At 36.4% G+C, this 17,462-nt stretch overlaps 1 protein-coding gene across 4 annotated transcripts in view; it reads right to left on the reverse strand.

Annotated features, from left to right (window-relative positions):
* Positions 1-17,462, reverse strand: part of VPS8 (VPS8 subunit of CORVET complex) — a 249,831-nt gene that overhangs the window by 190,777 nt on the left and 41,592 nt on the right. For all 4 annotated transcript variants that reach the window (XM_049628447.1, XM_049628448.1, XM_049628449.1 and 1 more), the window contains 4 exons: positions 16,129-16,236; positions 12,437-12,517; positions 8,851-9,021; positions 178-252 (listed from right to left, as the gene is read on the reverse strand). In XM_049628447.1, the coding sequence (XP_049484404.1) occupies positions 178-252; positions 8,851-9,021; positions 12,437-12,517; positions 16,129-16,236 (435 nt within the window). The remainder of the gene's footprint in view (positions 1-177; positions 253-8,850; positions 9,022-12,436; positions 12,518-16,128; positions 16,237-17,462) is intronic.

Raw genomic sequence — 17,462 nt, forward strand, 5'->3', positions numbered from 1 at the left:
ACACACACACACACACACACACACACACACACACACACACACACACACACACTAAAAGTGTTAGATTCCTGATGATCAATATGCACTCTGTAATGCACTGCTCTCTGTACCAGCAACCCCCTTCAGCCGCAACTATCCTGGCACAAACAGATGTCAAGTCAGAGTGGAAGAGCTTACTTTTGTCCCCAAGTAAAAGATCTGACCACCGTAACTACTGATGGACTGATAACAAGCCTTCTCTCCAACCAAAGCCTATAAAAAAAAAAAAGTAAAAATAACATGTATTAGAGAATTGACATTTTAAAGAATGTCAATTACACAGACATTTTACATCAACAGTTTTATCCTACAAATTAGTGAGGGAAAAATGTCAGTCAAGCGCCAGTCAGTGAAGTGGCAGAAAAGACAAAGTGCAAAAAGTTAATTCTCTGCTTACCCACGGCCTTTTTATTTTTCAGAATACAAAAATGGGAAGAATAAGCCAACTTTCTAAATCTAAAGGGAAAATGCTGCAACCTGCCCATTACTGGAAGACAGGTATTCACTGCTTCTGACAAAGAATAGGGCTGTTTGAAAATGGCACCTCTATGTTCTTTGAAATAAACACCAATATAAAACACAAGAAGAAACTGGAAGACAAAGCAGAATAATATATGGAAGTCAGCATAGCCCAGCAAAAGAGAAATGAAACCTACCATGTGATAAATTTGGATTGCCAATTTTGGCTCGGTCACTTAAGGTATGACCCTAAACATGTTTCAAACTTCTGACATTCATTTTTCATCTTTGAAAAACCATGCAGTTTCCATGAAACTTAAATATATTAACATTTATAAATGTCCCAAAATATGCAAATGGCCAATAACTGATAACTAGGATAACTTTTAAACTTAAGCTATGAAATTTAAAAACATGTCCAAAAGTAGACAGAATACTCTTCATCCATTAATCAGCTTCATTAATTACCAGTATCACCACCAATCTTGTCTCACCCATATTCCCACTGACTCCCCTATACACAGTGTAATTTTGAGATGAATCTCAGACTTTGAGTATTTCATTTATAAAAATTCAGTATATGCATAAATTAGTCCTTTTTAACATAACCACAACTTCATTAGCATATTTTTAAAAATTTAACAATCATTCCTTAGTATGAAATATCCAGTGTTTAGATTTCAAATGGTCTCATAAATGTCAAATGTTGTTGAGATTTTTGTTGTTTTGTTTTTGCTTTTTCTACATTTCATTTGACTAAATCTAAGATCCAATGAAAGGCCACATGTTGGAGCTGGCTGATAGGTGCCTTAATTTTCTTTTAATTTATAGGTGTGACTCCATCTCTCTCAAACCTTTATTTTCCTTGAAGTTAACTGTTGAAGAAACTGGAACGCTTAATTCCATAGTTTCCCACTATCTGGATTTTGCTAACTGCATCCACATGGAATCTTTTAACATGTTCCTCTGTCTTCCATATTTTCTCTAGAAGATGCTTGATCAGAATCAGCATCTCTGATTTTGGGGGGTTTTTTTGGCAATACTACTTTAAGTATGATGTTAGCTTTAAGATTTTGTAGATGCCCTTGATTATCAGGTTGAAAAAGTTCCCTTCTATTCCCAGTTTGCCGTGAATTTTCTCAGGAATGGCTATCGAACTTTGTCAAATACTTACTTCTGAGATGATATTATGGTTTTTCTTTTACAATCAACTAGTACGGTAAATTATATTGATTTTGAATGTTAAGCACCCTTGCATGCCTTGGATAAACACCATTTGCTCATTTTAGTACTCTTATTATACATTGCTTGTTTCCATTTGCTAATATTTTGAGTATTTTTGCTTCTATGCTTATGAGGATATTAATCTGTAGTGTTCTCTATTGTAGTATCTTTGTCCGATTTTATCATCAATCTAATCTCATAAAAAGAGTTACATGCTCCCTTTTCCTCCATTTTTTAAAGATTTTTGTGTACAGTTTTTGTTTTTTTTTTTCCTTAAATATGATAGACTTCACCAGTGAAGCTGTCTGGGGCTTCTCTGTAGAGAATCAATCATTTCTTTAACTGATGTACAGTGACTTAGACTTTCTATTGCTTTTGAGTCAGCTTTGGTAATCTGTGCATTCCAAAGAATTTTTCCATTTCACCTAAAGTTGTTGAATTCATTGGCATAAAATTATGCACATTATCTTTTTAATATCTATACTCCCTACAGTGATGACACCTCTTCCATTCCTGATACTGGTAACTGTGTCTTCCCTTTTCCTTAATTAGTCTCACTAGAGGCTTATCAATTTTATTTCTCTTTTAAAGAACCAGCTTTTGGGGCGCCTGGGTGGCGCAGTCGGTTAAGCGTCCGACTTCAGCCAGGTCACGATCTCGCGGTCCGTGAGTTCGAGCCCCGCGTCGGGCTCTGGGCTGATGGCTCGGAGCCTGGAGCCTGTTTCCGATTCTGTGTCTCCCTTTCTCTCTGCCCCTCCCCCGTTCATGCTCTGTCTCTCTCTGTCCCAAAAATAAATAAAAAACATTGAAAAAAAAAATTAAATAAATAAATAAATAAATAAATAAATAAATAAATAAAGAACCAGCTTTTGATTCCTTTGATTTTCTCTAAGGTCTGTCGATTTTCTATTTAACTGATTGGTGTTCACCTTTTTATTTCTTTCTTCAATCTAAGTTATATTTCTCTATTTCCTTAATTAAGGTAGAAGCTTAGGGCATTAATTTGAGATTTTTCTTCTTTCCTAATATACGTATTTAATGCTACAAGTTACTCTTAAAAACTGATTTAACTGTAGGCCCCAGATTTTGATATGTTGTAATTTCATTTTCATTCAGTTTAAAATATATTCCAATTTCGTCTGAGATTTCTTCTTTGACTCATGGGTTATTTACAAAAGTGTGGTTTAAATTCCAAATATTTGGGTTCTTCCCAGACTTACTCTGATGATTCCTTCAACAATTTATGAAAGTTTGTTTTATGGCTTATCATATAACCTATATTGGTGCATACTCCACATGCTCTTGAAAAAAGTTTGTAACTTGCTTTTGTTTGGTGGAATATTCTGTAAATGTCACTTAGGTCAATTGGTCAATCAATAGTGTCTAAGTCTTCCACACCTTTAATGATTTTCTGTCTACTAATTCTATTAATGACTGAAAGGAGTTTTATGTAATTGTGGTTTGTAAGTTTCTCCTTTCCATTCTGTCAGTGTTTGTTTCACATGTATTGGAGGTCTGACATTGGGTGCTTAAATCTTTAAGATGGTTTATCTTCTTGTAACCCCTTTTTACCAATTTGAAATTTCTCTTTATCTCAGACAATATTTCCTACTCTGAAATCTAGTGATTATGATTAGAGTTTGCAGGGTATGTCTTTTTCTATCATCTTTTAATTTATCTAGGTCTTCGTACTTAATGCGTTTTGTCCACAGCACAGATTTGGTTCTTAAATTTCTTTATCCAGTCTGACAATCTACCTTTTAATTGAAATCTTTAGACTATTTCCACTTGCTGTAATTGATATGGTTGGCTTTAGATTGATGATCATATTAACTGTTTTTACTACTTGTATTGTCTGTTCCTATTTTTTAGGCTTCACTGAATTTAATATTTTTTAACATTCCATTTTGTCACTACTATTAACTTATTTAGTTACACATCTTTTTTTCAGCGATTCCTCTAGTGTTTACAACATGTAACTTTAACTCATCTCTATCTACATTTAAGTAATATCATACTATTCGATGTATAATGTAAATCCTTATAATGATATACTTCTATGCCCCACTCCCTGCTATGCACTATTTTCATCATACACACTACTTCCACATTATCATAAACATTACATTATTTTTGTTTTAAACAGTCAATAGCTCTTGTTAAATAACAGTGCTGAGATATAATTTATATACCACATAATTCACTCATTAAATGTAAAATTCAATAATTTTAATACATTTACAGTTGCCCAACCATCACTAAAATCCAGTTTTAGAACATTTCTATCAATCCACAAAGACCCCTTGTATTCATTTCCAGTCAACCCTTATTCCCACTCCCACTCTCAAGTAACCACTACTCTACATCTATCTCCGTCAACTTGGCTTTTCTGGACATCTCACAAAATCAATCTTTCCATATGGCTTCTTTCACTTAACATAGTTTTTGAAAAGGTTCATCCATCCATGTTGTAGCACGTGTCAGTAATTCATCCTTTTTATTGTGGGACAGTATTCTATTACATGGCTATGTCACTTTTTATTCATCCACTTACCAAGTGGTGGACATTGGACTGTTTCCATTTTTTGGCTATTATGAATAATGCTGCCATGAACATTTGCGAACAAGTGTTTCTGTGGACATATTTTCACTTCTCCTAGGTATATACCTAGGAGAATTGCTCAAATGAATCCTTATGAATATGTTTAACATTTTGAGGAACTGCCACATGTTTTCCACAGCAGCTGTACCATTTCCCACCAGCAGCATATAACAGTCCCATTTTTTCCTTATCTTCACCAATACTTATGACTATGTTTTTAGTTACAGCCGGCCTAGTGGGTATGAAGTGAATATCTCATTGCGTTTTGATATGCATTTCCTTAATGATTAACAACGCGGAACATCTTGGCTATGCTTATTGACCATCCATATATCTTTGGAGATTGCTCAAATTGTTTCTGATGAGGAATCTGCTTTCATACTTACTGTTGCTCTTCTGCATTTAATGTGTCTTTCTTCTCTAGCTGCTTTAATATTTTTCTCTTTACTTATTTTGAACAATCTATATACGGTTTTATTTTACTTGTGCTTGGGTTTGCTGAGCTTCTTTTTTTTTAATTTTATTTTTTTAATTTACATCTAAGTTAGTTAGCATATAGTGCAACAATGATTTCAGGAGTAGATTCCTTAATGCCCCTTACCCATTTAGCCCAACCCCCACTCCCACAACCCCTCCAGCAACCCTCTGTTTGTTCTCCATATTTGAGAGTCTCTTATGTTTTGGTCCCCCTCCCAGTTTTTATATTTTTGCTTCCCTTCCTTATGGTTCATCTGTTTTCGTATCTTAAAATCCTCATATGAGTGAAGTCATATATTTGTCTTTCTCTGACTAATTTCGCTTAGCATAATATCCCCCAGTTCCATCCACGTAGTTGCAAATGGCAAGATTTCATTCTTTTTGATTGCTGAGTAATACTCCATTGTATATATATACCACATCTTCTTTATCCATTCATCCATTGATGTACATTTGGGCTCTTTCCATACTTTGGCTATTGTTGCCAGTGTTGCTATAAACATGGGGGGTGCATGTGTCCCTTCGAAACAGCACACCTGTATCCCGTGGATAAATGCCTAGTAGTGCAATTGCTGGGTCGTAGGGTTGTTCTAGTTTCAATTTTTTGAAGAACCTCCACAGTGCTTTCCAGAATGGCTGCACCAGTTTGCATTCCCACCAACAATGCAAAAGAGATCCTTTCTCCACATCCTCACCAACATCTGTCATTGCCTGAGTTGTTAATGTTAGCCATTCTGACAGGTGTAAGGTGGTATCTCATTGTGGTTTTGATTTGTATTTCCCTGATGATGAGTGATGTTGAGCATTTTTTCATGTGTCAGTTGGCCATCTGTATGTCTATTGATGTCTTTTGCCCATTTCTTCACTGGATTATTTGTTTTTTGGGTGTTGAGTTTGATAAGTTCTTTATAGATTTTGGATACTAACCCTTTATCTGATATGCTGTTTGCAAACATCTTCTCCCATTCCGTCAGTTGCCTTTTAGTTTTGCTGATTGTTTCCTTCACTGTGCAGAAGCTTTTTATTTTGATGAGGTCCCAATAGTTCATTTTTGCTTTTGTTTCCCTTGCCTCCGGAGAGGTGTTGAGTCAGAAGTTGCTGCAGCCAAGGTCAAAGAGGTTTTTGCCTGCTTTCTCCTCTAGGATTTTGATGGCTTCCTGTCTTACATTGAGGTCTTTCATCCATTTTGAGTTTATTTTTGTATGTGGTGTAAGAAAGTGGCCCAGGTTCATTCTTCTGCATGTCGCTATCCAGTTTTCCCAGCACCACTTGCTGAAGAGACATTGTCTTTATTCTATTGGATATTCTTTCCTGCTTTGTCAAAGATTAGTTGACCATACGTTTGTGGGTCCATTTCTGGGTTCTCTATTCTGTTCCATTGATCTGAGTGTCTGTTCTTGTGCCAGTACCATACTGTCTTGATGATTACAGCTTTGTAATACAGCTTGAAGTCCAGGGTTCGCTGAGCTTCTTGAAAATTTGTGTTTATAGTTTTGGAAAGTTTTTGATCATTTCTTCTTCCATTTTCTTCCTCTTTTTTTTTTTTTAAACATTTTTATTTATTTTTGAGAGAGAGAGAGAGACAGAGTACAAGTGGGGGAGGGACAGAGACAGAAGGAGACACAGAATCTGAAGCAGGCTCCAGGCTCTGAGCTGTCAGCACAGAGCCCAACATGGGGCTCAAACCCACAAACCACAAGATCATGACCTGAGCTGAAATATGATGCTTAACCGACTGAGCTAATCAGGTGCCCCTCTTCTCCTTTTCTTCAGAGATTCCAACTGCTCATATGTTAGCCTACTCAATGTGTCTCACAGGTCACAAATATTTTTTTAAATTATTTTTTCTGTGTTTCATTTTGGATAAATTCTATTGCTCTATCTTCAAGTTCACTAATGTTCCTATAATGTCTACTCTCTAACATTAATCTCATCCAGGGCATTTTTCATTTCAAGCACTGTAATTTTTATCTCTAGAAGTTAGATTTGTACTTTTCTAAATATCCTTCATGTCACTACTTAACTTTTTGGATATATGGGCTATAGTTATAATAACTGTTATGTCCTTGTCTGCTAATTCTAACATCTGTTTCCGGTCTAAGTCAGTTTTGATTGATTTGTCTCCTCACTCTAAATTGTGTTTCTCTTCTTCTTTACATGCCTAGTAATCTCTGACTGAATGGCAGACACTGTGAATTTTATCTTGTTGGGTTCTGGACATTTCTGTTTTCCTATTGATATTCCTGTGCTTTTGGGGGGCACCTGGGTGTCTCAGTTGGTTGAGTGTCCTACTCTTGATTTTGGCTCAGATCACGATCTTTTGGCTTGTGAGATGGAGCCCAGTGTCAGTCTCTGCGCCAACCGAGCAGAGCCTACTTGGGATTCTCTCTGCCCCCTCCATGCTCACACTCACTCTCCCTCTCAAAATAAATAAATAAAACATTACAAAAAAAATATTCTTGTGCTTTGTTTTGTGAGGTAGTTAAGTTACGTGGAAACAGTTTGATTCTTTCTGGTCTTGCTTTTAAGATCTGTAGTAGGGACCAGAGCAGTGTTTATTCTGGTCCTAATTATTACCCACTACCGAACCAAGATATAACCTGAGTATTCTACCCAATGCCCTATAAATCATGAAGCTTTCCATTCTGGCTGGTATAAACAAGCCAGTGCGAGCACTGGATACAGTTCCTTCCAAACCTATCACATAGTTCTCGGAGTTCCCTCATATGTATCTGTTGATCAACTGTCTGCTGAATACCCAAAGGGAACCACAGGTATGGTGCTGTCTGTCCTCTCCAGTACACTGTCCTACACTGTCCTGTAAACTCAACCCACCCTAGTCTTCCACAGTCTCAGTTTATAGAGTCCTTCGGACTCCAAGTGGGTCCCTCACCCCTGAGCTACAGCCTAGAAACTCTCTCTAGGCTAGAAGCTAGGATAACAACAGGGCTCATGCCATTTGTTTCCCATTTTGTCAGAGATTGCTGGCCTTCACTACCTGGTAGCCAGTATCTTGAAAAGTTTTTTTTCTTTCTTTCTTTCTTCTATATGGGAGAGTTAATCAGTGCCCACTAATCCATCTTGGCCAAAAGTACAAGTTCAAAGTCACACACCATTTTTAATAACCATTCTAACACAAGAAAATACGTAAGTGTGGGATAATAATTAGTCTTTAGTGAACTCTACTGCATTACCATTTCTTAGTCTGGATTTTCTTGGTTTCTAAATTCTGAGGATGGAAGACCCTTTCACATATTTTTTAAATGCTGAAGTCCTAATATCTCAGCGAGATGTGACCAATGGCTGCATATCACACAGTAGATGCTCATTAAATATGAACATCATTACTTTTTTCTTCCAAGAAATTAACCAGGAAAGCCTCTAAATTTCCTGCTTAGAAATTATTGCTTTTGGAAACAAGAGATCACAATTCAAAGAAATTTAACTGTAAACTGCATGTGTAAAACTGCCTTTAGCAAAAGGCTATCATTGTGGTTGCTTAAAATACAGTAAAATTAACACTAAGATCATACTTCTGTGTCTTCCTTCTCTCTCGACTCCTACATTTCATATACCTGTTTCTAAAGAACCTTCTTTCCTCCTCTCAGAGCCATCTTTACCTTTTAGTTCCCACAGCCACCACATCTGCTAAAGCCTTTACCAATCACCCAAATATTTCCAAAGCCTCACAGGCTATTTGTCTCCAGTCATTCAGCCCTTAAATCTATCAGGCTTATTGCCACCATATTAAACTTCCTAAAATATTCTGCTTTTATAATTTCTTTCTCATAAATTTTCTATTTCATTTTATTATTTTAGTATAAAAGTTAAAATTCTTTGGTATTATATTAGTCACATTTTTTTAATAGAAGACAACAGGAATTACTGTTTTAGTTCACATCCCTGAAGACTCATAAACACACCCATATCCACTTCAATCTAGTAGCTTTTAAAGAAACACCTAACTAACTCCTCAGTTCCTATTTCTAAAACAAACAACAAAATACCAAGTTTATCAAAGCAGTACTAAGATAATGGATTGCCCTTACCAGTGCCTGGCTAACATTTCCTCCGGTGGCTAGGGATTTGAAATGGCTGCTGTTATAGACCAACTGAACTTCTGAGATCTCCACTGTTTCCAATTCCTCTTGAGTCTGCCGGTCGATCACATGCAACTTCTCCACGCTGTCCAAGAGCACAACTGTACGTGAGTTTATCCACTGCAAATCAAGCACACCACAAAACAAACGTGAGGCCCATCCCACATCATTCAAGACAAAAAGGAAGCCTGGCCACTCAGGTTAAATTACGTTGAGGATTTTATCCATTCAGTAACTTGATAACAATCACAGCAAGAACTACTCTGGTGACAGTAGTGGCTACACTGTGGTGGGTGACAGTGCACAACACAGTATTGAGTCTGACAGTGTTAAAATGACTCCTAGTATTTAAAAAAGGTAACTAAGAGCTTTAACAGATATATTACAGGATATGTTAGTTTCAGTACAATTATAAGGTACACTGGCACAAATGACTTAAGGAAAATGACAAAATATGCATTTCTTGTGTTTCTGATGTTAATTTTTAAAAAGGGCAAACAAACCTCCTAAACCTAGGTGGTCAAATGATTGTTAGCGTTTATATATGTTTTAAAACAGAAGCTGTTTAAAACATGTATTTCCTTTAAAACCTCCCTACCAATTATGGGAGAGTCCTTTGCTTTTCTATTTCTCTATGTTCCAAATTTTCTTTAATAAGTACTATTATAATTTTAGAATAACTTAATAATATTAAAAATCTTCTGAAGGATGCCATTTTTGATAAATTTCTTGGGTTTTATATAAGATTTCTTATTTTCAAAATGATTTTTTTTTTTTAATTTCAATCCTTCCCCAGGAAATAAATGGAGTTTTAAAAGCTGCTCAATTAGAATTCTAAATAAGCCAGAATAGAGTGCTTCTCCTACACTCTCTCTGGCATTCATGTTGTTTTATTTATATGACCTATTCCATGTCATCAGAGATTATCTGCATAATGCCATATAAAAAAAAACAAGTTAAAGTGGATACATTTTAACATGCTGAAAATGCACTCTGTCACCGTATAGTGGCTACTGTAAGGGAAGGGTGTTTCTCTGTTTTGGTTTTCCCCCCAAAAATTATTGCTAACAGGGAGTTTGATACTCAAGACTTTACAAAGAGCACTTACAAGGTGCTCTCTTCATTATTTTAAAAAACAAAGTATCATTTAGGAAAGACACATTATTAGCCTTATACAACCTTAGTGCTAGTTTTTATTTTTTATTTTTTACAGGGAGAAAAATCTAACGGTCATACATTTTACACAGAGATCATCAGTTTTGAAAAATATTTATCATCCTATTTTTTTTAAGGAGGGTATACATCTGTTCTTTATTTACCATTCCACTTATCAGTCAGAACCAGTGTTGCTATCTTCTTTGTTTGGATTTTTATAAAGATAGGCTCCTTTCACAAATACAAGCAAGATCACCATCTAGGTAATTCAAGTCAAAAATTACTTAGATATCTTCACAGAATACAGGAGAAAAAGAATACCTGAATCCAGATTACCACTTATCTGTAAAATATCTTATTTGAATTTTTACAGACAGGTTTGGAACTCTTTGCAGCATCAAATATGAAAACAAATCATAGTAATAATTAATAGATTTGGCTAAGTTTTAGCCATGTTCACAATTCTGTTTTTTAAAATAAATTTTTTATTTTTACTACAGTTTTAGATTTACAGAAAAATTGAGGACAGTGCAGAGATTTCTCTTACGGTCCTGCACACAGTTTCCCCTACTATTAATTTCTTGTATCAGTACAGTTGCCAAAATCAATATTGATACATAGTTTTAACTGAGATCCATACTTCATTTAGAGTCGCTTCATTTTTATCTAATGTCCCTTTTCTGTCTCAGGCTCTCATTCAGGGAACTGCATTACATTTAGTTGTCACGTCTTCTTAGGCTCCTCTTGGCTATGACAGTTTTTTTTTTATACTTCCCTTGTTTTCGATAACTTTAACAGTCTTGTTTTGTTTTAGAGAGAGAGAGCACACAAACAGGGGAGAGGAGCAGAGGGAGAGAGAAACAATCTCAAGCAGGCTCCACACTCTGTGGAGCGGATGTGGGGCTCGATCCCACAACCCTGGGATCATAATCTGAGCCAAAATCAAGAGTTGGATGCTCAACCGAGCCACCCAGGTGCCCCAACTTTAACAGTTTTAAAGAGCACTGGTCAGGTATTTTTTAGAATGTAATTCATTCAGGATTTGTCTAGTGCTTTTCTCATGAGTAGACTCGAGCTATATAGGTTTTTGGAAAGAAGACCATAGAAATAAAGTGTCATTTTAATTACATCATATTAGATGCTTTCACAGGTCACCTGGTTAAAACAGAGAGAATGACAAAGAGTGTCAGCAGGCTTAGCAATTATTTCGAAGATTAGACCCTCACGACTGCAACTGCTGACATTGTTGTAAACAAGCCTTTTAATGGTAACTTGTAAAGCAATGCAGTTAGTGTCGCATCATGGGTAAGCCATAGGACAAATGAAAACACCTACTGCCCTCCTGTTCAGAGAATGGCTACTTGTGGTCAAGGGAAAATTTTCCAGGGACAGAATTACACGCAGATTTTAGAAGTGCCATATCTCAAATATCTTAAACAGAAGTAATGATGAAGAATTCTAGGAAACTGTTAGATAATTCAACAGGGGCTCTGGTGATGACAAAGACACTGATGTCTTACATTCATGAGAAGAACTTGAACAAAATTACTTTATGAAATGAGTATGGAAAAAAGTATTATTTCTAAATTTATAGTCTATATGTGAGATGAAAAGACAATGTGCAACTAAATTAATAAACTGTATATTATAAAGAAAAGATCATTTCATCTATATCCTAAAAAGTTACATATCATCGAGTTAGGGGAGTAACTTTTTTTAGCCATTTTATTAGAAAAATGAGGCACTGTCTCTTATCTAAGGTTGCCTATATTCATGCATATATAGAATATTTCACTGGATATTGATATGCCAAAAGGATTAATGACAGAAACCTAGAAATATTATAATTACACTACTTACAAAATGGACACACCATTTGAAAAAGGAAAGATAAAATTTGATACAAAAAAGACATACTCTCTTTTTTTAAACCAACAAGTTGCTCAGGAAGGACTGAGAGGTATCGTATAGAGAAAATTCTGCTAAGCTTTTAGCCACGAAAATTACATAAACTCCTGAACCAATTAGTACAAGCCCAAAAGTACAAAAGTGTGTTTACCAAGAAAGCCAGGCAATGATCTTTAAGAAATCCACCCAAATTCTTCTGAACACCCCTTTGAACTAATCAGGACATCAGAGAAAACTTTTCCTAATCCTGTCGGTGTTCAACAGGACATAAGGCTGAAAGGCAATTAAAAATATGATGGCATCACACCAAACTCAGACTCCATTCAGTATAAACAGAACTTCACTTCTGTCCATATTTTACATAATCCTAAAGGTCATGGTTCATGACAGAAATCCTGGTAGCTCAAATACACCACGGACTCAAAACAATTACATGAAATGAATGGGGCACATCAATGTGAATAATACTCACAGTGAAGTTGATGAGGTCATAGTAGAGGTGAAGATGCTTTTGCTTAGTAACATGTATTGCTCCAGACTCATCTCTCTTCACCTGATGATGAAATAAAAACACCTAAACACCAGCTGCTTTTTGAGGGACTTGTTTTTAGGTACTTAATTATACTCCACCTAGAAAATGATTTCCATTCACATTATGGATAAGCCCAGAAATACTGGCAACTACAGAAACTATTACGCAAATGAAAAAAAACATTCACACCATGATCTGTAGTGAAATCCAAGGCATATGTGACAGTGGTCTAGTTGTCAGTACTTTATGTATTTTCACTCTACTATAATTCAGAACAAACTAACCTCATCCCATCAGTGACTGTACTTAGCTAGAGTTAAGCATAAAATGGGATTGACAACATGGTGTGATAGTCAAACAGGTCATTAAAAAAAAAAAAAACAAGAAGGAGGCTGTGACAAAACTAGACTTTTCTGAAGTATGCTATTACAGCTGAAATAGACCCAAAATTTCCCAAGAGAAGCTCGTGTCAATATTTTATTTACGTATATGTACATACAGTCTCTAATCTTTAATCATCCTTATAATTTGCTTTCTCTACTTCTACTCCAAGGTGACAGAGCACTGAAAAAGAGACACAGTAGTAATCCAACCCTCCTGAAATGCATGACATCCCATCCAACCTGGGTTCTCTTACACTCTCCCATAGTAGTGTTGTAGATGTCTTCCTTTCCCTTTAAGCCCCAATGTCTCTTTGCTCCAATCACTTACAGTGTTGACCTCTCCAGACACCTTAACAACTGAGACCTCTTAATGCAGGCCCTTCATGTTCTCTCATCTTTGGTTCACTAAGTCACTTCCCCTGTAAGAAATGATACTCTAGCAGAAGGAGAATGTGTTTCAGCTCCACTATTATAGCTGTGTGACCAAGGGCCAATCACTTACTCTTTCTCAGTTTCCTCCTTTGAAAAATGAAAATAAGCACCAAATTGTTCCCTATTTGGCATATGCTGAAAGTGTTTCACAAACAAACAAAACATAATGCCAACGTTACCTATTCTCCTAAGATTCACTGGAGCCCTTGCTAAAGAAAATCCCTTCATTTCTATACACTCTAAATCCCACCCTCTCCATCACTGTTTAATATTACCCCTCCCTTGCTGGCATATTCATTCACACTCCCTTTAAAGGGCCCTTTTCCTTTTGCTATCCAACATGTTTCTGACTTTTCTATCTTCAAATTAAAAAACAAAAGCAAAAAGCCTTTCCTTGATTTGTTTCTTACAGACATTTAATCATTGTCTTTCCTCTTTTGGCTAAATGCAATGATTATGTGAATTTGTTCTCCTACACACCCATTTCTTTAACAAGGCTCTACACTGTGGCTTCCACAGTGATATTGATATTGATATTCATCCCATTGATATTCAGTCCTCTGAAAAGTTTCTAATCAAGAACATTTGCATATCCAGTGGTCTTATCTTCAGTCTTCCCCCTTGATCTTTCTTTAATAATGCTATTACCCTGAAACTGACATGGTCCAGAAACCTTTCCTGTCTCCTGTGTGACACCATACCATCTTACTTCCCCTTCTACCTCTGGGTGCCTTTATTGGTGCCTTTATTCTTTGACTTTTGTTTTTTTTTCCTTTCCCTTGTGAGTGCCCACCAAGGTTATGTATGCTCTGGCTTTTGATCTTCACAGCTTCAACTACATCTCTATTCTGAAATTCTCACTTGCACTGCAGACCTGGATTGCCATCTGCCTGGAGGACATTCCCTGAGAAAACACTTAAGAATCACACCTTCACTTCTATCTCAATACATTCAAATCCTCTGTAACCCTAACCTTTCAAATAGTTCATGCTTCTAAAATGCAAAGTCAGAATCACAATGTTTCATTCATGTCCTTCAGTTTCCAGATGCAGTAAGATAAGAAGCTTCATCTTTCCTTTAAAGTGTCATCCCTAACTCTCACTGCAACCAAGCATCCTTGTCTAAAAACCTCACACCTGCTTTGACACAAGAACAAAACGCTCCATTTCCCTGCTACCACCTATAATCTATTCTTTCTCCTACTTCTACATTGATCTTCCTAAAATACCACTTTAATCACATCTTTATCTCTTTAATTACCTAAGAACCTGTGACAACTCCTCATTACCAATATAGGCCAATTATGTAAACTAGATCAGGGGGTCACCAAACTTTTCTGTAAAAGGCCACGTAATAAATATTCTAGGTTCTGTGGACTATACAGTCCTGTAACAACTGCTCATTCCTGCCACTGTAGTGTGAAAGCTGCCACAAATAATACATAATCAAATGGGCATGACTGTGTTCCAATAAAACTTTATTTAAAAAACAAGCAGTTGGCCAGATTTGGTACACAGGCTTTTGTTTGCCACACCGAATAAAAATCTACACCATATATTCAACTTTATTTTCCACAGGTTTCTCACTCTCATTAAACATTTATTAAGCATCGACTACATATAGGCACTGTCCTCATTGCTGGAATCCTTAGACTTATGGAGCTTTCACTCTAATGATGAAGAAAAATATTAGACATGTAATTTTAAAAGTGCTGAATATTACCAAAGGAGAACACAGAAGGTCTTATGGGTGTATGTAGCAGGGAACAGTTCAGGAAGTCATGGAAGACAATGTTAATCATTATTTAGGTAGGATAAAGCGGAAGAGAGCACAGAGCTTCCCTGGCAGAGGTGAGAGCATATGCAAAGACACCAAGGCTAGCACCTGGTTAGAAAGCTCTGCCAGAGCCACAGCTAAAAGAAATGTCAGTGGTTTAGGCTAGGGAAGCAGCCATGGGGGAGTAAAAAAAAAAAAAAAGGGGGGGGGGAATAAATTCAGGAGATGTTGGAGACAGAGTCAAAAGGAAGCACTGAAGAAGCAGAAATGAAAGGAGAAAGGGAAGTGAAAGGCAACCCCTGGGTTTCTAGCTGGAGAAACTAGGTGAACAGTTGTGTCCTTGCTTCACTGAGCTAGGAAACCCAAGAAGAGATTATGTAGACATTCTTACCTCTATAACTTCAGATCATCTTATTTCTCCCAATATGCATATCCACCCCTCCTGTGATATTGGCCATATATCCTTCATAGAGTCTTACAGGGCCTACCCAGTCCATACAAATCTCTCCATACTCTGAACTTACATCAACTTTTAGTTCTCATCACATAGCTGAATCCTTAAACATAGTGGTCTCCCTAGTAGTAATGAGCATACTGGTTTTGTCTCTCCAACAATACTTGAAGTTATGTGAAAGAAGAAATGTTTGAGACTTCCTTCAACTGTGTCTATGTCCATCAGTGTAGAGAGCACAGAACGTGACCAACGATACCTGTTGTCTAATAAATACAGCATATGTAGATAGGTAAGCCTTTAATAGACACATGAACATTCATATATTTATACATACACATAAACCATTATTTGTTGGTCAAAGGAGTTGGAACTGAGGAATACACCATGAAGGGGCACGGAGCTGAGGTGATCAGTTGTTTTCCGTGTTAGTCACTAAAGCCCTAAATTAAAATAAATGATCACTCTCTCTCCAAAGAATTATAATAGCATATTTCTTTGACACAATCAATATTAAATCACTGGTAAATCAGGAAAAAATATTATGATAAAAGACTTTTTAACAAATCTAGTATCATATCAGGATTTACCAACAGAAAATGAACAACATCTCCTCTGCAGAAGGCAAGCATGGGATTCACGTAATTATGCACTGCCACAAAGTGCCAGGCCAGCAACGGAACACTGGAAGGATCCATCTAAGTGAAGAGAAGGCCAAAAAAAACAAAAAAACAACAAACCATCACAGTTAACAGACAGCAAGAAAAAGAGAAAATTAATTAAAAACAGCATCTGACTACTGTTCCTTGATAAAACATCTCCCAATTTCTCATTACAATTCCAGTGAAGCAGGAACTGACTGGGAGGTGTCATGAGGGTACTTTCTGGGTTGATGCTAATCTTGACAGAGGTTTGGGCTACAAAAGTATATACATTTGTTAAGGTTCAGCAAATGTATATTCAAGATGTATGCATTTCATTGCAAGTAAATTCTACACCAAAGGAGAAACAAATATTCAACTCTAGCTAAACATAATAATGTATGTTGCATATTTAGGCAAAAGAGTGTTTACTTCTGCAATTTAGTTGGAAATACATTTAAAATAAGTGGTGGGTGGACAGAGAGATGGCTAAATATATAATAAAGTAAGCTATTAATAACAGAATTTAGATAGTAGGTATGCAGGTGTTCAATGTAAAATTCTGTTTCTTTTTTTGAAAATGTTAACATTGGTAAAAACGATAAAAGACATATAGGAAGATGCAAACACATACCACCATGATAAACCTCATTTAGCCAGGGAAGCTTAGGTTTCTTAGGTTTAAGAAATGGAGGGAGGGCAGGGTGGGTGATGGGTATTGAGGAGGGCACCTTTTGGGATGAGCACTGGGTGTTGTATGGAAACCAATTTGACAGTAAATTTCATATATTAAAAAAAAAAAAAAAAAAAAAAAGAAATGTTAACGACAATCTAAGCTAGCTGCACCATCTGAAAGAGCAGATCTGCTTCCCCAGGGACCCAGAGATACACAAGAGTACCAACAAACAAACAGAAGAGTGATCTCCCTCAGTATCGGCACTGCGTTTGCAATTAGTCTTGGCTCTGTACCATCGTTCTCCATCTCATCCTATCAATACCTCTCCTCACATATACACTGGAAGGTCACAAATCTCTGAAAACAACCAAGCAGGAAAAGAAAAGGAAACTGGGGTATGCATAATCGATTCTGGGAAGTATCATCCCCCAAAGTAAAATACTAGGCAGAAGCCAAAGAAAGCACAAGTAGTAGCAATTTATGCTAGATCTTATGATGGGGTGTTCTCTATCTGTAGTTCAGTAGCAAAGCAGCAGCTGTTTATGAGAGAACAACTTAAAACAATAAAGGTAGAAAATTAAAAGTCTCATGATCCCAGAACACCGCT

The sequence above is a fragment of the Panthera uncia genome, chromosome C2 (genome assembly GCF_023721935.1).
Source record: "Panthera uncia isolate 11264 chromosome C2, Puncia_PCG_1.0, whole genome shotgun sequence".
In the NCBI taxonomy this organism is placed as follows: Eukaryota; Metazoa; Chordata; class Mammalia; order Carnivora; family Felidae; genus Panthera; species Panthera uncia.